We start from the raw sequence: 27573 nt of genomic DNA, 5'->3' as shown, positions 1-27573 counted from the left end.
TTTTTGCCATGCAAGATTTATTTGTCCCATTTAAATAGTTTACTGCTTAAAGCTAACACAGCTATCTATTTGAAGTAGAGCTATCTTAACCTTTAATAGTCTCTGTGGAGTAAAAGAATTCAAACACCCAATTCAAGAACTAAATGGTGTGCTTCCCCCTACTGCCACCTAATTAATATGAAATGTTACATTTTGAAATCAACTCACTCTTTGAAGCATACTGCCTAAAATTAGGAATGTCACACTCATTAATTTTGCTGTTACCCAGGGACTACTGAACTAAGTGTACTTGTTTTTGTCTAGTATTATAATATTGTTGCATAAAGCTTTTTGCTGTGAAAATTCCTCAAAAACCATTAATCTAAGAAGTTCTATTCATTACCATCTGAAATTATTTTTTCTAAAATATGTAGCTCAGAAGCTGCTGACAAACTACTTCAAATCAATTTTTTAAAATGTTTCACATAACTCATTGTTCAAGGCTAACTGAAAACTAATTAAAATTGTCAAGAAGATGATTTGAACAAGAAGAAAAGATAAAAAAATGTCTACACCAAGTGAAGAGGAAAAATTAGTTACTACTTGACTGGATCTCTACCCTTGGATCTCTTACTTTTACGGTCAGACAAATGAAAATTCCTCTGCTCTCAGAGGGGCTTTTGACCATTTGAAGCATCAGTAGGGTGTCCCTTCCAAAGGCAATTGTCCATTTTCTAGTCCATGACTCCAAGAACATTTCACTTCTTTTCTGAGTGGAGAGCACAGAGCTCCCTAATCTCTAAATGTAATTTATTCCCAAAATTAAATATTCACGTAACTAGATAACCAGAAAGTTAAAACATCAACACTTTTCACCTCCCACTCTGACATGAAGGCAGGAGGACAAAGAACCAAGATACATATAATAAATTACATTATATACAAGTCATTTTCCCTTCTCTAACTATAACACTACCTTCATTAAGTAGATTCCTATTCTTGGAAACGAAACACCTTGAAAAAGTACAATCATCAAATCAAATTGTAGGAGAGCAAAAACCTGTCTGAAGTGTTCCAAATACCCCCAAATTGGAGAGACTTCCTGAAACCTCTCTCTTTCCTTCCACAAACAGGAGGAGGGAGAGTTGGGGAGAAACCTTTGAACAGGTGGTGACTGCTAGCAACACTACCACTCTGAGAACAACAATATATGGTTAGTACTGCAAGCAACGCAAGTGATAAGGTATGGGTTCCTTTGCATTAGCACCAGTTTGAGAAACTTACACTAATGAAATGGTCCAGAAAATGTATACAGCAAGTGGTAGGGCTAGTGGACAAGAACCAACTTAATAAACTATCTGCAAAAACATCCTTGAACTAGTATGATGAACTCTATCTAGCACAAAGGTCATATCCCAATCCCAGTCAGTCAGTCAACAGGAACATTTGTTTTAAAAAGTAACCTAATTTAGACACAGGAAACTGAATGGAAAGTGGAAGGCATGTCAGTGCAAGTGTCAACACCAGATCTGATTCTGTCCATAACAACAGATGACTAGCAGTGACAGATATATATCTAGTAGCTACTTTGACCTTCCCTTCTGTGCTACAGGCTTTTTTGTTTTCTAGGAAGAAGGTCCATTCTAAAAGCTGCAGATCCAAGATCCCCAGCTTTTGCAATATTCTTAAAGACTTTCCCTCCCCACCTCCACTTGCATTTGCAACACAGAGCGAAGTAACACTGTATCACTTACTTCTGTCCCTCAAATTTCCCTGACCCTTCTTATTCTCTTCTCTCCATCCAACAGCTACCTGCTCTTTGGCTGATCCTATTTTCCTTCCTCCACGTATTTGGTGACTTCTGAGGACTTCCTCAGGGAACGGTGCATGGTGGATAATCAAAGCTCGGCACATACTTTAGACAATCATTGGCACACTGAATGAAACATTTTGAAAACCAAGCAGTGCAGGATTATAATGTTGGATGGGAAATTGGAACCCACAACATGATCTCTCTTTCACAAAGCAATCTGGCCAATGAAAAATTGGACAGCCACTGATATAAACTAACTAAGAATCAGCAGTGTTGATTAGACCCTAAACTATCCTTTTATATCACTTCTTCGTTTGCAGAACTATTACGGTAGGTTGAAGGAAGGGGCTTTGTGAACAACAGATGTCTGTGCCAAAGGACTGGTATGTATGCCCAGGTTGTGCTCATGCAGTGATTGCTTCTAATAGTTTTTACATTTTTTTTAAAATACCTTTTCCCTTATAAAAACCGAAGCAAATAGCATTTTCTTATTCTTATAAGGTGAAGACTATTAATGGGATTTTAAGCAAACCCCTAGCATATAATACTGGGACCTTATGGCATTAAATTACTTGGCATAAATGAAATAACAGAACAATAATCTGTAATGCTAAATCAAACCATCTGAGTATATTTACGTGGAAATAATTTTCTTAATACTGCATGAGGGTTCTGGTTTGTGCATTAATGCAGGAGAAGTGCTGTACTGTTAAAACCACTGCATTCAGGAGCTGCAGTTTTTATTTTTGGTATTTGTAGATAGGTGATTATAGTCTCATAAAGTCTCAATATATAAAGGAAAAAGAGGTTCTGAGCCAGGCCACCCAGCCAATATCACAAGAGGTGCTGGTTGGAGTGCAGTTGGTATAGGAGATGGAACTAGGGGTGCTGGGCGTGCTACAGCATCCCCTAGCCTGAAGTGGTTTCCATCATATAGAGGGGTTTACAGTTCAGCTCAATGGCTCAACTCCTCCACTATATAAATTGTTCCAACACCCCAGACAGTTGGGACCCTCAAGAGAGCATCCTTGAAAATAATCAGTGAAGAATTTTACATCAATGAATATTTTCAACCCTAAGGCATAAGTCTGCATGCTTACATGTGGGGTAGGAGATATAGGAAAGAGGGTATTTCATGCAATAGAATAAAATAAATATTGCATTAGAATTTAGGGATTGCGGCTGTGAAATGTAGTCCCACTGGGCCATCGTGCATACAGAGCCTTCATGATACCACAATCAAAATGCTTTCTAAATACTGTATGCATGCAGCATATATAATAAGCAGAACTTTGCTGCAGCATTTTGTATCTGGCCCCTTATTTAGTCTTTTTTAGTGTTTGGTTCTCTTGAAAACAGTTTGCATTGTGACAGGGTCAGACTAGGTGGCAACCAGAGAGTGCTACTATTTGAACACTGGGAAGTGGGCAAGCTTGTGCCCCTCCTGCTAAAGGCCCCTCTCCCAGCCTAAAGGGAGGAGCCACTGGACCCAGAACTCAACTGATGTCAGGGGATAACTAATGAGAAAACAAGAAAGGGCGTGAAGGTCAAAGGGAGGGAACCGGAAAGGGACACCAAGCAGAGAACTCCAGAAGTGCCCACTGCTCCCGGAAGGTGTCTAGGGAGCCAGCGGAATCTGCCCAGAAGAACTCTGCCCAGATGTGTGAACAGATGGAGGAATGGAAATAGGCCCCACCGTTACAGAGCACCCTCTCAGCCAACCTCCTCTCCCCTGTTATAGATGGCCACCTTGGCCAGAGCTAGGAGGAGGCTGACAAGGAGTTGCCATGACTTTGTGGGGCCTTGGATGGGGTATGCATAGAGGAACAGGTGTGGGGAAAAGTGCAGCCAGAATCTCAGCAGGAGGTTCTGGAGGAGTCAGAACAGGTGCTGCAGCCTGGCGTACTCGAGGTATACGTGAGCCAGGGTTTCCCTCATGCCACAGAAGAGGCAGGTGTCGGGGCGAGGGCTGAAGCGTGCCAAGTACATGCCCATGCTCACGGCTCCGTGAAGGAGCTGCCAACTGATGTCCCCGGTGGGCTGCGGGGTCAGGGTGAAATAGAGATTGGGCCACTAGGGGGTCCTCGCCCTCCATAGATGGTATCAGGTCCCGCCATTTGGTGTCTGGGCGGGACATGAGGGTGAGGAAATGAAGGGTGTGGAGCATGTACAGATGGTCCCTGGGCGTGTTTCGGAAACGGACTGGCTGCAAGTCTAGCAGCCAGCTCAGTGAGTGGGGAGAGGGCAGCCAGGAGGAAGAGGGGGGGGATCGTGGGACAGGGGCCGAATGAAAAACCCTTGACCCAGTTGACCCGAGAGGAGGAGGCTGCCGGATAGACAGCCAGGCAGGCCTCCAACTGCACCAAGTTGCCTGGATCCTGGACCATGAGGAGTACATCAGTGGCATTCGCTGACAGGACCAGCCTCAGCTCTGACTCATGCAGCACCAACCCAGTCAACCTCCGGCGGAGGAGATGGAAGACAGGCTCAATGGCCAGAGCATACAACTGGCCTGACAGCGGACAGCCTTGATGCACTCCTTGACCGAAGCTGACTAGTTCGATCAGGGTCCAGTTGAGCCTGACCAGGCACTCTGCAGAGGCATACAGCACCTGGAGAAAGCCCATGAAACGGGGCCCACGAAACGCTGGCAGGAGAGAACCTTGCAGGTACAAAGACTGGAGGAGGGGAAAAATCTGCCCGAAGAGGGCAAAGGACCTTTCCCAGGCCTGGAGGCTTAAAGGAAGAGACCCAACCAGAAGGGAAAAGATTGAACTGGACATTTGGTTTGGGCACTACCACACCCAGTGGGGCTTGTCAGGTGTCAAGAGCCTTCCATGGCAAGAAGGGCCCCTGTCTGAGCAGGGTACAGACATTAAGTCAAGGGGCATGAGGAAGTAACCCAGGGAAACTAGCAGCTTTCCTGAGCCCACAGCACGAGACTGCTACTTGTAGGGTCTCTGGGTTGGGGCCTGGAGGCGAGGGTGGGACCAGGCCCCTCCAACTCTCTACTGGCCAGTCACTGGAGAGGCAAGAGCCCCAGTGAAGAGGCAAGGGCCTGTGAGAACCAGAGACAGGACCAGGAGCCAGCAGGGAACAGCCATCTTTGAGAGTCTGCATTACCCTCCTTCTCCACTAGAGGGTGGAAGAACATTAAAGGGTGAAGCAGTTCCCTGACCTACCGCTACAAGGAAGCGCTGGACCCACCGAGGTAGAGAAAGAGCTTTGTCACAGTATTACCTTTCAATTTGTTTTAAAAAAAATAGTTCAAGCCATTTTTATTTTCTCTTCAAGATTTTTTTCCTTTTGAAAATTTCTTTTTAAAAAGAAATTTCTCCACTACCACTAATACTATACATTAATTTTTATTCCTTTCATTCTGGTTTCCTTCTCTCTTCCCTAATTACAGGCAACGAAGTTTGACACTTTTTGCCTATAGCTTTATGCATAACAAAACATAACTTCATTTTGCAGGATGTCCTGTCACTCAAACAAACAGTTACACAAATCATTTTGCAAGGCTAAGTACTACAATTACAATAAAGATTTAAAGAAAGCAATGTGCAACAAGCTAAAATGAAAGAAAAGGAGTTTCAACTGAAAACATACCTGATGGCATCCATGGATCAGTTGAAGGCTTTAACAGTGTGTTCACCTGGTCCCAGTTAAGATCATCATCATCAGATTGACTATATCCACAGGAGCTAAATGGCTCATCAAAGGAACAATCTCCTGTAAAATAAACACAAAGGTACAAATTAAACCAGGCAAGCAAATATCAGATGATGAGCTCTATTTCCTTTCAGAATCATTTGGATACCAAGCAGAATTTGAGTTATTCTTAGAAGAAATAATCATGTGCAATATTTCATGGTCCTCATAGATTCAGAGGAAATAGGAAACTGACTTTTTGCTGTGGAAAATTAATCTTAGAGGGAAACACATGAAATTTAGAATTCCAGTCAGTATTTCACTTAACATCTGATTGTCCTGCACCAAAAAAAGGAGTCTAAGAAAATTCCAAGTATGCAAATCAAAAACAACCTGAGGGCACATGCCTTCAACAGTGAGCACTGGCAGGAGCTAACAGACCTGCACCTGAAGATCACATCTTTCAGAGCAACCACGGGAGAAAGGAGAAGAAAACAGAAAATTCTCCAAAAAGAAACAGTACTGTGTTTTCCTTCCCTTCCTCTCACTTGTCCAGTCATCAGATCAGGATCCTTGATTCAGGGGACTAGAGCATTCAAAAACAGGGTAGAGGAAAATAAAATCTCACGCATATGGGAGAAAAAAATCCTAGAATTTTCACTTACTTTTATAGTTGCTTTATTTTGTTAAAGTACCATTTCACTCCTCCACCACCTGGAGAATACATCATTATGAACACAATAAACATCCAGCAACCACAAAAGTAAATGGAAAGTTTATTTCCGCTGGTTAGTAAGCATTCCTAACATTGTTCTGTCCTACAGGCCACTAAAATGTGTTTATAAAACGCTATCTTTCCTCTTGCGGGTTGCCATTTTACTCCATGAAAACAAAAATTTATAGAAAAAATGCAGCCTTATTCATGTGTACTTCAGTCCATATTAAAACAGGTGATGCACTTGTTGATATGAAACTAAACTTTGGGGCTGTCCATCAATTTTGAGACCAGTCTGTACCTAAATTTTCCAAGTTTTATTGAAAAGGGAGCTTAAAACAAAATATAGATACAAAACCTTTAAAATAAGTCCCTGGATTGCTCCTACAATATTATTAAATCCATGAATAAAGAATTTCCAAAATACTTTATAGGAAAATAAATGAGTTATGGATAAAATAACCAAAAATTAAGCAAACAGTCTTACTACAACACACAAGGAAAGCCTAGGTGTACTGCTGTCTTCCTATATACTGCTAGCTCATAACTGGGAAATGTGACACATTTTGGGAGCATTATAATCAGTAACGAAAAATTAATTGTATAAGCACTCAACAAAGCATCTCCTCCCTCCTCCCCCTTAAATACCACCATCTGCTTTCCTTTACTGTGAATCTCACTTAACATATTGTGTATGCCCTAGTGCAGAGCCATAGGTCAACCTACACTGTTTTAAACAGTGTTCTGTAAAAGAGTCTTATTCATTAACTCTAGGCATGCCAGGGAAATTAGCACTAATGGACACTGTATCTTTCTGTATCATTTTTATGTGTAAAAGTCTTAATTAAATATTCCACTGGGACCAAAAGACTCATTAAAGAACTTACAGCACTAAACTCAATATTTCACCTTGACAACAACAAATTTAAATCACTCCTCTTACCAAGTTTAACAAATTCAAAAATAAAACAGATTTGTTTAAAGCCTACAAAGCAATATCTGTTACATTTTTGGTGGGAAAGTTTAAAAGCTAGGTGATCATTTACAGGACATTTGCTCTAATGTTTGCATAAATATTACTTGATATAGTTAAATTCTTCTACATGCCTAGTTTCAGACACAGAGCAAAGCAGAATTGTCCATGCATTTCACTATTTGAAAAGTGAAATATGCATGAATTTGGACAGGGAATGTCCCTGGGTTGATAATGTCCACAGCCCTTTGATGCAATTCCCCACTGGAAACACAATACCAGGCTAAAAGGATCCAGAGAGAAGCAAGGCGATGCTTCAAGGGATGATGTAAACCCTGGAAGAATATATAGAATCAAATAAAAAGTAAGCAGTACACTAGGGTTTACAGTTCAAAAATTTATGGTGCATCCGTTTAATTCTCTCCATTATGCAAAGGTTTTTAATCAATTGAAATGATACCTAAAAATGTCAGTTCTGCCTGAACCCAGGATAAGAACAGAGCTCCTACAAAGTTCAATATTTGCAAAAGTGAAGATTTTGTGAATTTCAAACTGTCATGAGATGTTTCTACTCTTCTCTCCAGTTATGAACTTCATAGAAATATGGATAAAGAGAACTGAAGAAAATGGGAAAGACCTACAAGTTCATCCACACCATCTTTCTCTGCCAATACAGGAGTGTTTCTCACCATATATTTTCTGTTTTCCCTCATTTCTCTTGTGAAACTATTGCAGTCGTACATTTTAGCATCAGGGAAGTCTGATAATAAGGGGGGGAAAAACCCAGGAAAAATTACCTATCATATGTGTTCCCCCAAATAATTGCTCTCCATCCTTGGCATTTATACCCTTCAAACACTTGTAGATGATCACTACCTTATATATATATATATTTAGCTCTTTTAAAAAGTTTAATTAATCTAATCTTGACACATGGACTATATGCAAGAGGAAGATTTAACATGAACTTTTACATTTCCCCTGCCACAATGACCAGATTATCAAACTGTAAAATAGCCTATCATTAAATAGTTAGGTAAGAAGAAATTGACTCTTTAATAGCATAGGTGTTAACCCATGGTTTCTTTTGCAGCCCAATGCAGAGGCTAAGATACAGATTGATAAACTGAGCTAGACAAAAATTGGCTTATTAGGAAGCCTTTCGTAGATTAAAAAATGTGTGTCACGTATGTATATACTGGGTTCAGGGGAAAGTTTCATAGGCTGAACTAAAAACACTGGGAATATGTGAGAAACAGCTGGAGAGCATAACTGAGTGAGAGAACAAAGTATTGACAATCAAGAACCATGACAGTCTGAATGGCTTTTATCTGTTCACAGATAATTCTGATGTTCACATATAATTTAGTTACAAATGTGGGGAAGCTGTTCATAAATAGGTCAAAAGAGCTGACAACAATATTTTTACACTCATTTCTAGTCAAGCTCTCTATCTTTCTACTCCCTGTTTCTGGTACAATGCTAGTACTGTAATTGGTTTCTATCTGCACAAAATGAAAACTGAATGCTTCCCTTCTTCATTAATGTCCAGCTAATTGTACATGATATAGACAAGACGACAAAGAAAAATATGCATCAATATCCCCAAACAAACCTTAGTTCCTCATGTTTCTTCCACTGTTCTAAAAAACATTTGTAATCAGCAAATTAGAGGATTGCTTACACTCAGTTACAAATGTTTGATACATATTATTTAAAATCATTCTTCTATTTAGCTGAGTTTATTTTAACAATTAAAATACAGACTATATCACCTTCTCTAAATCTGGTTTTCACTTCTGAATTTAATTGACAAAAATGATAAAGGTGCAGGAAATGCATCCTAACTTTACATAATCATGTCACATTTAGTGACACTGAGCAAAGTCGAAACATTCTTTTTTAAGCTAAATAATCTAATCAAGAAATGCAATTTTCCCATGGTATCCTGGCATTACAATGTTTACAAGCTAAACTATATTTAAAAAGTACTATTCCTAAACTTAGTGAAATATTTTCAAGAAAATAGGATGTGTCTGTTCCATTAAGGTTCTCTGGTTTGTACTGCATTTTATACAAATTTGTGGATTCTTGAGAAAAAACTTAATGGACAAAGGGTCTATTATTTCTTGTAGATATTAAAAACTGTGGCATTCAGAATGAATAAATTGTCCCCAGTAACTGTAATGTTACATCCAGTTCATTCCATGCCAGTGTGCAACTGTAGAACTGTATGTTTCTGAGAAAAAATGTTCTGTTTTTACATGGCTAACTTATTGCAGATCTTGAACACACATAGTTGGATTCAGCCAGAAAGTGAAGATAAAATGAAAGTGATTAATGAAATAATACTATTTTTTCCAACAAGAATTAAGTTTTTTCAAAGCATATATTTTATGTTAGGCTTATTGTCTAGAAGGACATAACATGACATTGAATGTTTAAAAGGCATTCAGGTTGGGAGTGTGATACAAAGACAAAAATTCTAGAAATTCTAGATGATTGAGGTCCCTTCCAGTCCTACGATTCAATGATTTTATGAAATTCAAAGTTGAGCCTGACGCCTTGCCTTGTTTCCGCTGTGCTTACATAATGCAACGACCTCAGATCTCTATGTGGTGCTTTATCCAAATACATGCTGCAAAATTTAAGGGTAATGGGACATATTATGACTAGGAGCAACCACCTCACATGTTAGTTTCTTTGCCAGGGAAATGTATGTAGGCTAACACAATGTATCATAACCAAGGACCCAAATGTTCTGTGGCAAAGTAAATACAATTTGTTACTGTAAGGCCCCGCTGGTTTCTGCAGCACTTCTATGAAAAGTACATTGGAAATTCTGTGGCAGACAGAGGTAAACTAAAAAACGGAGTTTATTGAATTAAACATGAATAATACAAGTAAAGCATTGTTTGTATCCTAGCTGATATTAATTTTAATTTACGTTTTGTTGTCCTCAAATTTTGGGTTTAATATGGCCCAGATGGTTGTGTTACTGAAACATAACGACACTGTAGCAGTTGTTGGGGAAAGGATGTATGGTTCAACAGCTGGTTAGAAGATATTTGGGGCTTTTGGCAGAAGGGAAGATATGGGAAGCAATTTGGACTTTTAGCACCCATAAGGTATTGGAGGCTTTGGATAATGGGGCGGGGAAGCAACTCATCCTTCTTCACTGACAGAAGCTCAGAGTCAGTGTTGTTGGGGTTTGGAGGGGGTGGGGGGGCAGGAGGGGGAGAGGAATCCAATCTGTGATGGGGTGTCCCATGCCTTTGTGGCCCCTGCTGGAGGCTTCACAGTCCTACTACACCCTGCCCCAGGAAAGCAGCAGCAAAGTTGGGTTCTTCAGTCTGTCTAGAGAGGCTGCACAGAAGCAACCAGTCAGAGCTCAGCAGGCTCAGATAAAGGAGGTGCAGGGGCTGAGCAATTCAGTTCCTGGCTAATGCCAGAGGGGCAAGGCAGGATGCGCCTTGTTGGCCACAGGAGCTCAAGTAGGGTGACCAGATAGTAAGTGTGAAAAATCGGGATGGGGGGTAATAGGTGCCTATGTAAGAAAAAGCCCCAAAGACAGTTTTTGGTCTTTTGCTACCCCAGAAGCATTTTGACTACCTGACCCAGTTGGAGGGCCAAGCCACTGAAGACCTACCAAATGAGGCTGATAACCTAGAAGGGGCACCAGTAGTAGGAAAAGGCCTGCATACCTGTTTTGGATTCCCCATTTAGGGAGACAGGAAGACAACATTGCACTCACTGCTTTACATTTGTTTCACATTTTTAAGATGATGGGGTTATTTGCACCCGTAATGACTAGAACATTCATTTAAATAAATCAATAAAGCTTAGATTTTGCAGAACATTCTGCAACATAGTGGTGGATTCTGTGTGGCAAATTCTGTGACTGGAATTCTAGAATAAGTAAGGTGCCTAGGAAACTAAACAATCATGGGGTGAAAAGTAAAGTACTGTCACAGATTACAAACTGTCTAAGAAACAGAAATCAAAAGGCCAATTTTCAACACAGCAAAACAGCACAATGTCCCAAGGTTCTGTGCAAGGACTGCTGGTTCTTTAATATATTTATTTAAGATATGGAGAAAGGGATGAGCTGACAAAATGTGCACAATGCAAAATTATTAATATTAGGCAAATTTGCAAAGACAATGATAGCCCTTATAATGCACAAATAAGGCTAGGTGACTGGGCAGTTTTCAACAGACTTTTGTATTTAGGCATGTGGCTTACTGACCTACTTGGAAAATCCTTTGTATGCAGATTCTTGGCAAAACAATATAGAACTGTGTGCTTCCAGTGCTATTATAGCCTATCATGTTAAAAAGACTTTCTAGCTGTCTCAGTTCAGGGATAGTTGGCACAACAAACTGTAACAACCTCAAATGTGTCAATACAGCTGCAACATATCAGCAATGGCCTACATATATGAAAAAATCTTTATAAGCGGTTTTACAAGAGAGGTCTCCAGCATGCGCAGCAATCCTTTTTGAAACAAAATAACCATTTCTATTTTGGGTTTTCAAAATATACAAAGACTTCAATTTGCAATATGGGCTAATGCCCAGAGTTGTTAACAATACTCTAATATAAATTATTGGTTATAGAATCTGAAAAGAAATCAGTTGTATAAAATAAAAGCCTGATTACTTCTAGATTAATAGTGAGTAAAGACTCTGTGTGGGGAAGAGAGATTTTTCAAATGAAAAATTGGGACACCATTCTTCATATTGTATGTGTAGGCTTGCATGTGTACAGGAAGGATTTTGACAAAGGAGGGGATGGCGTGGGGAAAATAGCTCTCCTAGGTGCATGAAAGGGTTTTGTCAGCCTAGGATGTGGTTGTTGATGTGGAAAGATTTGTCTTGAGGGTGTGGCGGACTTTCACAGTTGGGAGATGCTAGGGAGTTGCACAGGGGCGTGTGGACAATATAGTGTGTGGGCAAGGGTTTGTTCTGGGGCTGTAGAAAGGTTTTGGCAGCTTCACATAGTGGCCGAGGTGTAGTGGAGAATTTTTGAAGCTTCATTAAAGAGGGTCAAAAAGTTTTGATAAAACTTCAGAAACAGTCCCTCCTGTTCAATGAGAATTTTCATCAAACATTTGTTGCTGTTCTGTCTCTTCTCCCACACCCCTTTGAAAATGTTGTCAAAACCAATATGTCTCTGCAAAACATTTCAACTTAGAATAAACAGCATATTCTGGCAATGTTCCAGCCAACTGTAAAGCCCCTGAGAAAATCTGCCGAAATTTGAGCAAGTTACTATAAGACTTTGGGGAAAAAAAAAAAAAAAAAAATCACAGTTTGCACATGCTCAGAGACTTCATCAGTTTTAGCAACTAAAATCTGTGAAGATTCCATCTTCACTAAGCATGTTTCATCCCCTCACAGCTGCTGATTGGACTCTGCATGTGCCATTGCCACAAAGCCATTGAGCATGCGCCAAGCCTTTTCAGCTCCTAGGCCGACCAGACAATGCTCCTTCCCCACAGAACAACTGTCATGCTCAACTGTGAAGCTGGCCTTTACCTATAATGGCCTTTCCCTGTAATGGCTGCCCTTGGCAGGGTGAGCCAGGCACCAGAACTGAGAATAGGAAGCTGGTCTTTCCTATCCTTTCAATGACTCTCATGATGGCATCCAGGCAGCATGGAGGAAGAAGCCGTCTGATTCAAATGCATAAGGGACCCAAAAAAAAAAAAAAGAAGAAAAAAAGAAAAAAAAACCAGACCAAGGAGGAGATAATGGAGTAGACTGGGACAAGGAATCTGATGGGACAGGGACTAGGAGCCAGGGATGGTAGAGACCGGGGCAAGGAGCCAAAGAAGGGGTTGGGGAAAGACTAAGATTGGATGAAGAACCTGGGCAGGGAGACTAGGCCTGAGAGCCAGTGAGGAGGGGGAAATGGGAGACAGATCAGATGAGGGGCCAGGAAGGGGGAACTACAGCTGGCTGCAAAAGTATAGCTTGTGTTATAAAAGACTTTGTTCCTATTGCATTGTAAATAAACTAACTTAATCTGTGTATTAAGTTTTGGCTATTGAAAACAAAAGAAATGTAAAACAAATATGCAAAAATTGTATTGTGTTAACTAACAAACTGTTTAAGGTTGCATCCCACAAACCAAAGACACTAGAAGATATCTCACCCTAAAGACATCAGTACACAGTAAAGAAAACCCCAGGCATCAAGAAAAGAAAAATGAAGAACTTTATAAATAACAGACTGGTCTGGTATACACCTCAGTACACCATGTATGAACAATTAAGTTAGCAATCAGCTCAAAAAGCACTAGCTGGACCTGGTTAAATCGGTTAATTTGAATTTGGCCACTGTGTAAAAGCAACTGTATTATTGCTGTATTATTTTGACGCATTGCTGTATTATTGCTATATTGCTGTACACCATTTACAATGTGCATAGCATTGTTAAATTGTTTCACCAATACACAGGTAAAATTAACAAAAACAATGGCAGCAATCAACATAAAGGCAAGAAAAAAAAACAGATTTGTTAAAAACAAACAAACAAAAAACCTAGCTATTAAGTTACATGGTAACTATAAATTGTGTAAACAAACCCCCTGTTGGTAATAGTCAAAATCTGGGGTCAGTGACACTGCATCCTAACTGAGGCACACGTCACTCAAAACAATCTTGTTCAGTGTCTGGGTACCAATATTAAATCCTGACATAGCAATTTAATAAATCGGTTACTGTCCATTCAGTAAGCTATCTGGAAGACAGCATCTATTAAAAAACAACTGAATCTACGTCAACTACTAATGTCTCACAGAGCAAGACAACCAATAAAAAAACTAAATGTTCCTGTTTCCTGCCCAGCAAAGCTTACCAGCAGGTAACAGCCAGCAGGAAGGGTAACCTACATGGATGGACATTACATTGCAGTAACTAATCACAAGAAATTCATATATAAAGGTCTCATTTGTAACGTCTCTACTCCAAATTTCTGTTTTACTTCTTATGTACATAGCAGTTTAGTATACATGGTAATAATGCTTATCCCAGTTCTTCAAAAACACTCAACCTACTACTAATAATAATATACGTGGCAACAGTAATTGCTCTAATAGAAGTATATTGCTATCTGCAGTACCAAAGTGAAGGGCCAAACTACAACACCAAATTAAAAAAGAATCATAATGCTTAAATATGAGGTGGTATCATATGTATACATATATACACATCATAGTCATATTATCCATATATATTAATTATTTGAAAGTGTGCCAAGGGTCAATCATAAAACTACATTCCCCAATCAAAGTCTCGGACCTAACATTCCCAGGCCCACCATAAGGGACTAAAAATAATTGGGAAATAAAATCTGTCCATCAGTCATACGAGGGAATGTGCAAACTAAGGGACAGATGGGGCATAAATGTATGGATGGCAATAAAAGTTGGCCATATAACAGTGTTTAGCCCACTAGGTCACCTTTAGTCCATGCATTATGCTTTCCTTGGACGATGGGTAAACATCCTCCCCACAAAAAGACAAAAAGTGGGGGAATGTAGTAGAAAGTAAGAGCCTGAGACATGAAGCCTAGTATAACAGGCTAGGTATGAGGCTTAGCATAACAGGCCAGAGGTAAAGTAATGGTCAAGTTATTATAAAGCAAAGTTAGCAGACGTCATGCTGTGAATGCTGGTAGACTCACAGAAACTGACAAGAACAGAGCTGGTATCACACACACACACACACACACACACACACACACACACACACTCACACACACACACACACACACACACACACACACACACACACACACACACACACACACACACACACACACACACACACACACACACACACACACACACACTCCAGAGGTACTAGGCACAAGCACATTCCAGAAAAGTACCAGGACTTCATACCCCAGACATAATGTGGGCTCACTGGCCTCCTCAAATGACACTATAATGCATAGAAATGTCTTCTTAATATGATGAATAGAGATGTTTTGACCGAGCCATCAAGTACAATGTAATGGGTGGTATCTTACCACGTCAAAGAGTAGTACCCTGCCACGTCAGGAAGTGGCAACTACACACATCAGAGGGGCAATACGTAATTTGTTTGTATCAATGTATAAAAGAAGATCTTAAAGGAAACATCTTTGGCTGGCCAAGGGGGAAACGGAAAGTCCCGCCGTTTACTGTGCTGGTCCATTGTAAGAAACATACATGTGTTAGTGGTCCTATAGAGCCTGCGGGATATTAAGACCGTGCTTGCCCACAATAAACCTGGCCGGGTGCCTTCGTTGCTCAGTGGATCTGAGGTCATGTCAAATCATTCGATCGTGGAGTGGTGTCTCGGTTGCCTGCGCAGAGCTGGAACAGCACACACACAGGGAGCACACACATGCAGCCAACAACTGACAACAAACCGCTTCCTCATTTGTTGCACAAGTTGGAAGGCATGCAGTAAATGAGATAAGGGATTGCAGGGGAAAAAGGATGATCTCATGGTTAAAACAGCTGAATGCTGTTCAGGAAAACTGGTTTCTATTCCTCCCTCTGCCACAGAGTTCCTATGTGATGCTAGGCAAGTCACTTATACCAAACTTTCCAGAGGTGGCCATTAACTGTATGTTCCTCTTTCTGGGTGCCTGGATACCTTGGAGTCTGGTTTGCAGAAGTGCTGAGCAATCACAGCTACCACTGGAGGTCAGTGGGAGCTGAGCTTTGATCATATTCAGTGCTATATAATAAATACTCTGAAAAGCCAGCTCTCACATTTGAGCACTCAAAATTAGTGGAAACTTTTGACCTTAATCTCGGTGTCTCAGCTCACTCTCTCTAAAATGATGATTATGCCACCCCCTTACCTCACAAGGCTGTTGTGAAGATAAATTAATTTATGTCTTTTGAAGCACTCAGACATTGCAGTGATGAGTACCACAGAAAAACTCATTATGAAATTATTAACTTTGGGCTTGTCTCCACAGCCCCACAGTTCAGATTAATGTTTTTGAATTGCAGCGCAAACTCGCATACAGCACTTTATACTCTCCCGTGTTTAAAGAGTTGCTAGTGCACACTAGCTACCTTTTAATTGGTGCTCAAAACATATACATGGGGGAGTTATAGTGCAGCACACTAGTGTAGCGCATGCTGCAATTCACACCCAGTAGTCTGAACTGTGGGGCTATGCAGACATAACTTCTCTCTCCAGAGCACGGTTTGAATTCTGTGCTGTACATAAAGCACGGGCCATACACTGAACAATCAGATTAAGGGAAATAGCTGCTCACTAAGTAAACTCTGTGCACTGAATGAGGCAGAGGTCTTGTGGAAAAATTTAGTATGCAATCATATAATTTAAAAATGTATCAGATTGACTATGCACAAAAGTGCCAAATTAAGGTTGTATACAGGCCAAGTTAATTCTGGTATTTCCAAACTTTGAATGATTGACTTTTCAACCTTAATTAAGTGGTTTTGACAATTTGTATGTGTAATATATGTATATTACAGTCACAAGAATGGCCATACTGGATTAGACCCGTAGTTTGTCTGTCTTCTGACAGTGGCAGGTGCCAGATGCTTCAGAGGGAAAGGCAACAAGGGAACAAAGGGCAATGATCCATCCTGTCAGTCATCCAGTCCCAGCTTCTGACAGTTAGAGGTTTAGGGACACACCCAGAGCATGAGGATGCATCCCTAACCATCCTTGCTAATAGCCACTGATAGACCTATCCTCCATGAAAGTCAGCCATGAATAGTTTCTTCAGAACAAAGCAAACAGAGCCTCAAATCCATAAAGAACTTTATTGAAAAGAACTTTTCCTAGTACTGAATTATTAACACACAGATGTTTGCAGAATCTATTTAAGGTTTTATGGATCAATAGCATCAAAGGGTATCATGCTAGTTATTAAAATAAGTTGCTCGGTTTCTAATAAAATTACAAGTTAATACTAACAGAAATAAGTTATTGGTACAAAACAAATAAAGCCACCTCTGCCTTTTAGGATTTTATTCCTTTGTATGTTCTTTTAATTATTATTTTACTTGTTTATATAGTAGCAAAAATGCTTTAATGGGGTGTGTGCAGAGGGGAGATGCTTTAGAAATATATTAATATTACTATGAGAGAGACAGAGAATCCTAAAGAACAGAAAAAATCCTCACAACAGAATCTTTAAGAAGAACAAAAAAAGATAATGGAACAACTTTTAAAGGAGAATGTCTGTCAAACAAATTGATCTCCAAATAACTAAACTTATCTATAAAACATAGAAAACAAATACAAAATAAGAAACTCATTGACACTAATAAAAACAAGGAAAGAAACAGAGCACAGCAAGAATATATAGACAAAACATACAAACTGAAATAATCAAAATGAACAACAAGGAAAAGAAATGGTGATCAAAGCCTCACAATATCTGCCAGAAATGACACCTACAGGAGAAATGCACTGGCAGATCTTTACTACAAAGGAAATGAATATCAAAGCAGCCCATCAGGCACCAATCATCTCTGTATGGTCAAAGACTGAAAGCTGTGTAAAACATTAATATTCTCAGATATGTCATTGAATTAGAACGTACATATTTTAGATATAAACTTGATCCTTCCTTGCCTTCCTGTGACACACTCTCTGTCCAACTTCCTCAACCAAATTCCAGGAAGATATATACGACAAAAGCATGTGGTTCATGCACATATACCTAAGCTATTGTCAGAAGTACATAATTCATCCCCTGCCCCCTTTCAGGGGAAGTTATAACATAATTTTTATCATTAAGAGTTGTCTAATATTTAGCACTAATACAGCTCTCTTCATCAATAGATCTCAAAGTGCTTTATGAAGATAGGCAAATATTAACCTCAGATTTACAAACTGAGGTACACGGAGATTAAGTGTTGACAAAGATTACAGAATGAATCAAGGGCAGTGCCAGGTATAGAACCCAGATTTCCTTATTTCCAATCTGGAAATCTATCCACTTGATAATGCTACTTCCTAGAAGTCAGCCTCTCCATCTCCATCATTTGGGTACGACTATTATGTCACTTTGATAAATGAAGAGAAGTCAGGAAAATGTTGTGGTTAGTGCCGATCTCATCACCCATTCATTATAATTGGAGAAATGTTAGACTAGGTTGGTAGACCATGGTTTTGTTGCTTTTTTTTGTGTGTGGTTTCTTTGTCTGAAGGATTCATAGATTCCAAGGTCAGAAGTGATCAGCTGCTATGGCCTCCTGTACAGCACAATCCATAGAATATCCCCAAAATAATTCCTAGAGCATATTTTTTAGAAAAACACCCAACCTTGATTAAGGGTTTTAAGTGATGGAGAATCCTCTAAGACCTTGGTGAGTTATTCCAATGGGTAATTGCTCTCAGCATTGAAAATTCAGGCCTTATTACGAGTCTGAATTTGTTTAGCTTCAATTTCTAGCCATTAGATCATGTTACAGCTTTTTCTGCTAGATTGAAGAGCCCTTTATTAAATATTGGTTCCCTGTGTAGGTACTTACAGAATGTAATTAAGTCACCCCTTAATCTTCCTCTTGTTAAGCTAAATAAATTGAGCTCCCTGAGTCCATCACTATGAGACACAATTTCCAATCCTTTAACCATTCTTGAGGCTCTTCTCTGAACCTTCTTCCATTTATCAACATCCTTCTTTAACTGTGGACACCAGAACTGGACACAGTATTCCAGCAGCAGTTATACCAGTGTCAAAGAGGTAAAATATCCTCTCTACTCCTACCTGAGATTCCCATTTATGCATCCCATGTTCATTTCATTATCCACCATCCACATCTCACAAAACCAGTGACTGGATAAAAAATGGCAAATGCAATTCAATGTTGATAAATGCAAAGTAATGCACATTGGAAAACATAGTCCCAATTATACATATAAAATGATGAGGTTAGCCGTTATCACTCAAGAAAGAGATCTTGGAGTCATTGTGGATACTTCTCTGCTCAATGTGCAGAGGCAGTCAAAAAAGCTAACAGACTATTGGGAATCATTAGGAAAGGGATAGATAAGACAGAAAATATCATATTGCTGCTTTATAAATCCATGATTCTCCCACATCTTCAATACTGTGTGCAGATCCGGTCATCACATCTCAAAAAATATATATATTGGCATTGGAAAAGGTACAGGAAAGGGCAACTAAAATGATTAGGGGTATGGAACAGCTTCCATATGAGGAGAGATTAATTAGACTGGGATTTTTCATCTTGGAAAAGAGATGACTAAGGGGGTGATATGATAGATGTCTATAAAATCATGACTGGTATGGAGAAAGTAAATAAGGAAGTGTCATTTACTCCTTCTCATAACATAAGAACTAGGGGTCACCAAATGAAATTAATAGGCATCAGGTTTCAAATGAACAAAAGGAAGTATTTTTTCACACAACACACAGTCAACCTATGGAACTCTTTGCCAGAGGATGTTGTGAAGGCCAAGATTGTAACAGGGTACCAAAAAAAATAAACTAGGTAAGTTCATGGAGGATAGGTCCATCAATGGCTCTTAGCCAGGACGGGCAGGGATGCAAAATCATGTTCTGAAGTGTCCCTGGTCTCTATTTGCCAGAAGCTGGGAACAGGCAACAGGGGATGGATCACTTGATTATTATCTGTTCTGTTTAATCCCTCTAAAGCACCTAGCATTGGCCACTGTCAGAAGACAGGATACTGGGCTAGATGGACCATTGATCTGATCCAGTATGGCTGTTCTTATGACCCCAAATCTTTTTGAGTCACTGCTTCCCAGGCTACAGTCCCTCCTCCCCCCATATCCTTTATGTATGGCCTATATTCTTTGTTCTTAGATGTATACATTTAAACATATCAAAATACTTTTTTTGCTTGGCCCACCTTACCAAGTAATCCAGATTGTTCTGTGTCAGTTACCCGTCCTCTTCATAACTTATCACTCCCCCAATTTTTGTGTCATCTGAAAACTTTATCATTTATGATTTTATCTTTTCTTCCAGGTCATTAATAAAAATGTTAAATAGCATGAAGTCACGAACCAATACCTGCAGGACTCCAGAAGAAACACACCAATTCTCTGATAATTCCCTGTTTACAATTATATTTTAATACCTAACAGTTAGCCAGTTTGTAATCCATTTGATGTGTGCCATGTTCATTTTATATCTTTCTAGTTTTTAATCAAGATGTCATAGAGTACCAAATCAAGAGCCTTACAGAAGTCTGTTATATTAACACTATTACCTTTCATCAAACTTATAAACTCATCCAAAAAATTAAGTTAGAGAAATCTATTTTCCATAAACACACTTCGATTGGCATTAATTATATTACCCTCCTTTAATTTTTAATTAATAGAATACCATATCAGCCACTCAATTATCTCACCAAGGATCAATACCAGACTGACCCATCTATCCCTTTTGAAATATTGGTGCAACAGTCTTCTGGAACTTCCCTAGTGTTCCAAGACTTATTGAAAAATCAACATTGCCACACCAGTGAGCTCCTCAGCCGGATCCATATCCAAGGAACCATAACAGCTGGATCGTTAAAAAAAAAAAAAAAAAAAAAAAAAAGCAATTATCTGAACCTGATGATTAAAAAAAGGTCTAACCTTAGCAGCTGTTGATTTAACATCCTCCTAAGATACTAGTGGAATGGAAAGAATTATCATAGGATAACTACATAATCTGTTTTTCCCCAAATATAGAACAAATATTTATTCAACACTTCTGCTTTAGTATTGATAATTCCACCATTTCCATGTGTATGGAATGGATCAATATCACTCAAAATTCTTTTTTTGCTACTATACTTTATATTAAAAAAAAACAAAACAAAAAAAAAAAAACGGAAAAAAAACCCTTATCATTTGTCCTTAACGCTATCGGCCATAGATTTCTCCATGTATCCCTTTGCTTCCCTTATCAATTTTCTACGATTCCTAGTTTCTGATTTATGTTCATTACTATCAATTTCCTTTTTCTTCCATTTGTTATATATAATTTTAAATTACAGCTGCCCTCGCTTCCCCTCTAAACCAGGTCATTTTTTAAACCAACACAAACTTCTTCCTCAATTGCAGGTTTTTAGTAAAGTGGGCTTTTAGTAAAGTGTTCTTAAACAATTCCTAATTATCATTCACATTAAAAACCTATTGAAGGTAACAAAATCCAGATAATTTATCCAACCAGGAAGTTCATGTGCAGTACTTCCTCATACATTTGAAAATGAACCCTTATCTAAATAACAGTAGTAAAATACAGAGCACTATTAAAGCTGGAGGAGGCTTACAATGCACAAGTGAACAGTCATACAAATTATTACAAAATGAAACAAAAGAATTTAAGAGCTGAAACAGAACAATATGTGACGTCAACGCTATAGACTGTAACTACATCCAAAATGCAATGAGGTGTGTGAAGTCAAATGAAAAAAAAGAAAGTGAAGCCTATGTAATACAGTGTGGCTGCACCAATACAGCAAGAACAGTCCAAACAAAATGAGGAGCAAAAATGAATCAAATAGTAAAGGTGAAGGAAATATTGTTTTAGGCTCTGGTCAGATATGTTTGTCAGTCATGATTTTCCACAGCACTTCATCTTTTAGTAAATACAGTGAGAAAATATGCATGCATCTTCTTTCAATTTAATGTCTGTATTCATTTTTCTTATGCCGCAAAGCAGCAGCAGGGTCCTACTATTTTCATTCCCATCATGAACACACTCACATTCTCACTATGGTTTTGGTTTTGATTTCACCATCATCTCTCCTTTCAGCTCATTGTCTGAGAAGATGTTTCACCAAATATGCATTCCATAGGTATGTCTGATAAGAATTAAAAAGGAAAATATAAACAAAATAATAAATTGATCATTTCACCAACTTGTTCTTGGTTTCACTATCTCCTGAAGAAACACAGCAGCCTAACACAGACAAAAAGAGTAAGACCAAATATGACCAAAATTAACACTTAAGTTGTTTCTCACTAGTGTTCACCAAGGTGAAACTCCACCCTGTGCAAAGGGTAAGCTCAAGGCCTAAGCATCATTAAGCTTTCAATATGAGGCTTAAGAACAACATAACAAGTTATGCTAATCCACTGCAGAAAGGTGATTTTCACCATGAGGAAGGAAAACATGTCACCATCAGTAGCTGCCCTGAACACTGCACATGAGTAGAGTTCATAAATCTAAAGCATGCTACCCTTATGCCCTTCCACATCATCTAAGGTGCTCAAAGTAATCAACAGATTATTAAAATATTAAATAGGATTAAATAGGATAATAATCAAAGATTGGCAATGGAGGAAGGGAGACTTTATATGAAGAGGTGACTGGCTCTGTGGATGTGGGGAAAGCAGTGGACGTGATATACTTGGACTTTAGCAAAGCTTTTGATACGGTTTCTCACAGTATTCTTATCAGCAAGTTAAAGAAGTATGTGTTGGATGAATGGACTATAAAATGGATAGAGAACTGGCTAGAGCATAGGGCTCAACAAGTAGTGATTAATGGCTTCATGTCTAGCTGGCAACCGGTCACAAGCGGAGTTCCCCAGGGGTCGGTCCTGGGGCTGGTTTTGTTCAACATCTTCATTAATGATCTAGAGGATGGGGTAGATTGTACCCTCAGCAAGTTTGCAGATGACACTAAGCTAGGGGGAGTGGTAGATACCCTGGAAGGTAGGGACAGGATACAGAAGGACCTAAACAAACTGGAGGATTGGGCCAAAAGAAATCTGATGAGGTTCAACAAGGACAAGTGCAGAGTCCTGCACTTTGGATGGAAGAATCCCATACACAGCAATAGACTGGGGACCGATGAGCTAGGCAGCAGCTCTGCAGAAAAGGAACTGGAGGTTACAGTGGATAAGAAGCTGGATATGAGTCAGCAGTGTGCCCTGGTTGCCAAGAAGGCTAATAGCATATTGGGCTGCATTAGTAGGAGCATTGCCAGCAGATCGCAGGAAGTGATTATTCCCTCTGTTTGGCATTGGTGAGGCCGCATTTGGATTATTGTGTCCAGTTTTGGGCCCCCACTACAAAAAGGATGTGGACAAGTTGAAGAGAGTCCAGCGGAAGGCAACAAAACTGCTTAGGGGGCTGGAGCACAAGATTTATGAGGAGAGGCCGAGGGAACTAGGCTTGTTGAGTCTGCAGAAGAGAAAAATGAGGGGAGATTTGATAGCAGCCTTTAACTACCTGAAAGGGGGTTCCAGGGACGATGGGGCTAGGCTGTTCTCAATGGTAGCAGATGACAGAACAGGGAGCAACGGTCTCAAATTGCAGTGGGGGAGATCTAGGTTGGACATTAGGAAAAAGTTTTTCACTAGGAGGATGGTGAAGCACTGGAATGGAAACCTAGAGAGATGGTGGAATCTCCATCTTTAGAGGTTTTTAAGCTGCGGCTTGACAAAACCCTCACTGGGATTATTTAGCTGAGGTTAGTCCTGCTTTGAGCAGGGGGTTGGACTAGATGACCTCCTGAGGTCCCTTCCAACTCTATGATTCTATGACTGAAATGTCAAAGTGGAATCAATCAAGAAAGGGACCTATACATAACACAACCTATGAATAAACCATAAATACCTGGGGTACGTGGTGGAGAAAGTTGATCCAATGATAGGTAGGGGCTGAAACACCCAACCCACTTCTAAAAATCCCCCATTCCTCAGGGCTCTTTTACCTCCCATACCCTGCCCAATCTAAGACACAGTGATAGAACTTAAGAAAAATACAATAATCAAGACTAACTACTTGGCCACATAATGCTTCTAAGATCATCACAGGATAAATAAGACACTGCAAGTTTTGCAGCAGGAAGAACTCTTTCATACCACATCCATCCTTTGGCTTTCCACAAATAGGGCTGAAAGACAATGATCAGATTTTATTGCTGACTAACTACTTTAAAAATATGCTCTCTTGACTCACAAAGCTAAATAAATAAACTTTCAACCACTAATATCACAATCATTTTAAAATATATTGCTTTTGAGAAAGTACTATTTAGTAACATTGTAGCATTCCACTTCTGTGTAACCATTAAAACCCAATCTCTATATTCTTTTTAATTTGAGATGAAGATACTGTGTCCCAAAGTGCAGTTTTTCCACATATAGTATATAATGGATGCTGCGTTGCATGTGCTGAGATTAAGACTAAGGAGATGATAAACAATATGGAACGAGAGAAACGTTAGCCTTCTGCCTAGGGATACACTATTTCTCATCCATGTTTCACGCAACAAACTAGTTTTCAGCCAAATCTCATAGTAGGAGTCTAATTATTTTGATTGAAAGGAAAAGAGGCTTTAACAGATTTACCATAAAATCTTAGTGACACTTATTATAGGGTTTAAAAACCAGCCGACAAGACAGATCTGGCTTTATAGGTCAAAATATCTGTTTACCCCCTTTCATTACAGTAGTAGGTAAATTGCCTATTAGTGACAGGCAATTCCCATGTGGCCATAAAACAATCACAATGTATGAGCTATTAAAAATATATTAGTTCATACCTCCTAACTACACAGTACACTGGGATATATTAAAATATGTAGCTTTGGATGTTTAAAGTGAAGGTGTAATATCTGCCTATCAACAAAAGATCAACAAAATTCTAAAATTTCAAATTTGGATAAAATTCAACTCTCAGAGTAAGCCAAGACTCATTTTTGCCACTTTCACAATGTTTACTGAAGGTTAATACTGTATATTAAGTTACTAGACAGCATAACAAAGGACTTGCAATGCTATCAAATCCAAGAATATGTTTCAGTGACTATCAGCCATTTCATTCGCACACAAGACATTCTGAACCAAATACAATTTTTTTTTCTTGTCCAAAACACTGAACAAAATTCTTTTTTATATACAGATACAAGGCATTTCAATGGGAAACCTGGCAGTATTCCTCTTCATCTGCCAGTTCAGCTTTTAAAACAGTTATCTTCATTTTTAAACTCCTCAAGCTAAAAACCACAAGTGTACTCGATCATCCTCCGCAGTGCTGCTCATCTTTAAAGAGCATCTTGTCATCTTGTCTCCCAGAAGACAAAATCCACAAAGCAATCTCAGGTAATTTGAAGCCAATGCCTGATGCTTCCCCAAACCCTGTCTTTTTGAGCCTGAAATCTTCCCGCTAAACCCATATGGGACTGGAGGGGCATTTCAGTCTAACCCAATTTCTAAACCGCTGCTTAGAAGCACCACAGCGGCTCACTTGTACACACACAGTGTTTCAGGCTTTGAACTTTAAAAAGGATTTAAACAGTCAATCTTGATATCATAATAAATCCAAGTGCATTACTTTCCTATTGATTGTCAGAAAATAAAATTTTGAAGCTTGATTTCATGGGTAATCTTCTCTATTTGCTTGATGAGTTTTCCGGTTGTTAAAGAACACTCAGTGCATCCGGTTAGATAACATCATATTAAATTGGGATGAGAAATCCACCCCATTTCAAAATGCATTTCATGTCTCAAGTAAAGAACAAAAGCAATATTAGTTTAGTTAGTTTAAGGGTTTTCAATTATTCTACAATTAAAAACATACAGTAAACACTTCCACATTAAGGGTGCTACAGTTTTAAAATAATTTTATAAATTATACATAAGAATGTTTATAATGTATTTTATATTTCTTTTGCTTATGTCAAAATGTAAACAGACTATATTAAAAATTTGACTTCATAAATCAACCAAGTTTACAGTAAATACTTGTATCCATTATGTTTGTTATTTTATTATATTTTAATACTAGAGTTCATGCTGGAGGTATTTCATCTATTTTTTAAATGAGATAAGCAGCCAATTGTATTTGAACAAGTGACAATGTATATTATGAATTTTTAGTTGAATAATGGCCTCCATCACCTTCCCCCCTTAGAACAGGAGCCAATCTGATAATTTTATACACTGAAAGAAATAAAATATATAGTCTGTTGAAATAGACTATGCATAATCCATATATAATTTTTATCTACAGATTCCCTCCTTAACTTCTTTCCACTCAATTGTAGGGCTTTGTTTTGTTGGGAGAGGCGATTATCTTATGTTTTCTTTTGCTTTTTAAATTGAAAAGTATGTATCTTTCACTCTGTGACTATCGTGCTAAAGGGCTACATAGACACATGCCAATCTATGCAGCCCTATGCCTCAACTCTAGCTATCCAAACTAGCATATGAGAATGAATTTACTTTCCCTTAGTAGCTGATGTCAGTGCAGCACTGTACCTTTCTGCTGAAAAGAGGACATGATCTCCTTCTGGAGGCTTTACCTCTGCTGCCCAATGAATTAACCACCAGGAGGTGCCACAACAACGAAACAGTCAAAAACCGCCACCAGGCAACAGGTAATTAGAGTTCACTACATCAATAACACCTCTCATCTCTAGCAACTCCCAACCTGATTCCCAAGTCTGCTTGTTAAATTCAGTCAGCACAACCTGCTTCCATGGTGCTACAGGTATAAATAACATTCTATTTTTCAACTTAGTTTGTTGCGGTTTTTCATTCTTTTGCATTATCTCTGACAATAATTATACTTTACTTCATATACTGGAGAGATATTAAAGAATAAACTTTGGAAACTCCTGAAGAACTAGAAAGAGATACATGTGAATCTGAGACACTGAATACACCCTCCCTGCAACACTGACATTCCAAGCTTTTGCTAGCCCAAGGAGTGAAATACTGACTCTCCCACATAGCAGGACAGAGTGCAAACATTACACCATCCATGGTAAGTTGGATGTGTGTGTGGTGGGGGTGTCCCCGAACCCACACAGTATCTTCCAACTCTGTAGAAGCCCCTCTGTATGAGGCCACTTCAGATTTTGGGATGAGTGGCTGAGGCATCAATTTCTAGCAAATCCACAGGAAAATACCCCAAGAAGTAATGCTGACCCAGACAACATTCATTTCATAAGTTCCTCCTCCATGTTTGAAAACCACTTGCTTGAAAACAAGGATAGTTAGCCCAGGTACAGATGGGAGACTACCGGGAAGACCAAGAGGGGTCGGGGATGACAAGGAGGGTATCACTGATAGTCTGACCTTTTGTGGAAAGAATCGGGTGTTATGCAAGATTATCCCACCGACCCAGACATCATTGAGGTTGGAAGGCCACGTCCTCCATCATCTTTCCCCCTATGTGGGCTCCTAAATGTCACTCACTAGACGATATTATTTGGTAAACCTAAGGTCATATTTTCAAATTGGTGTAAATTAGCATAGCTCCATCGATTTATACCAGCTGATTTATACTAACAGACTTTTCCACTTAACTGTAACCATCCCACAACGTAATGCAACAGAAGGCAACGTTTGTTTACTGTTTTCTAAACTTTTATTTAAAAAAAATTTATCTGAAGTCAGTGATATGCATTTTTCCCCATTGCAATTTTTAGATGCTTAATGACAATT

General features: G+C 39.1%; 1 protein-coding gene across 4 annotated transcripts in view; it reads right to left on the bottom strand.

The window, feature by feature from the left end:
- Positions 1 to 27573, bottom strand: part of PTPRM (protein tyrosine phosphatase receptor type M) — a 655839-nt gene that overhangs the window by 487340 nt on the left and 140926 nt on the right. For all 4 annotated transcript variants that reach the window (XM_067547610.1, XM_067547612.1, XM_067547618.1 and 1 more), the window contains exon 2: positions 5402 to 5524. In XM_067547610.1, coding sequence (XP_067403711.1) covers positions 5402 to 5524 — 123 coding nt within the window. The remainder of the gene's footprint in view (positions 1 to 5401; positions 5525 to 27573) is intronic.

This window comes from Emydura macquarii, unplaced genomic scaffold (assembly GCF_026122565.2).
Source record: "Emydura macquarii macquarii isolate MOO-44397 ecotype Brisbane River unplaced genomic scaffold, CSIRO-AGI_Emac_v2 contig_212, whole genome shotgun sequence".
NCBI classification, from domain to species: Eukaryota; Metazoa; Chordata; order Testudines; family Chelidae; genus Emydura; species Emydura macquarii.
This window is presented reverse-complemented; position numbering and strand designations above follow the sequence as displayed.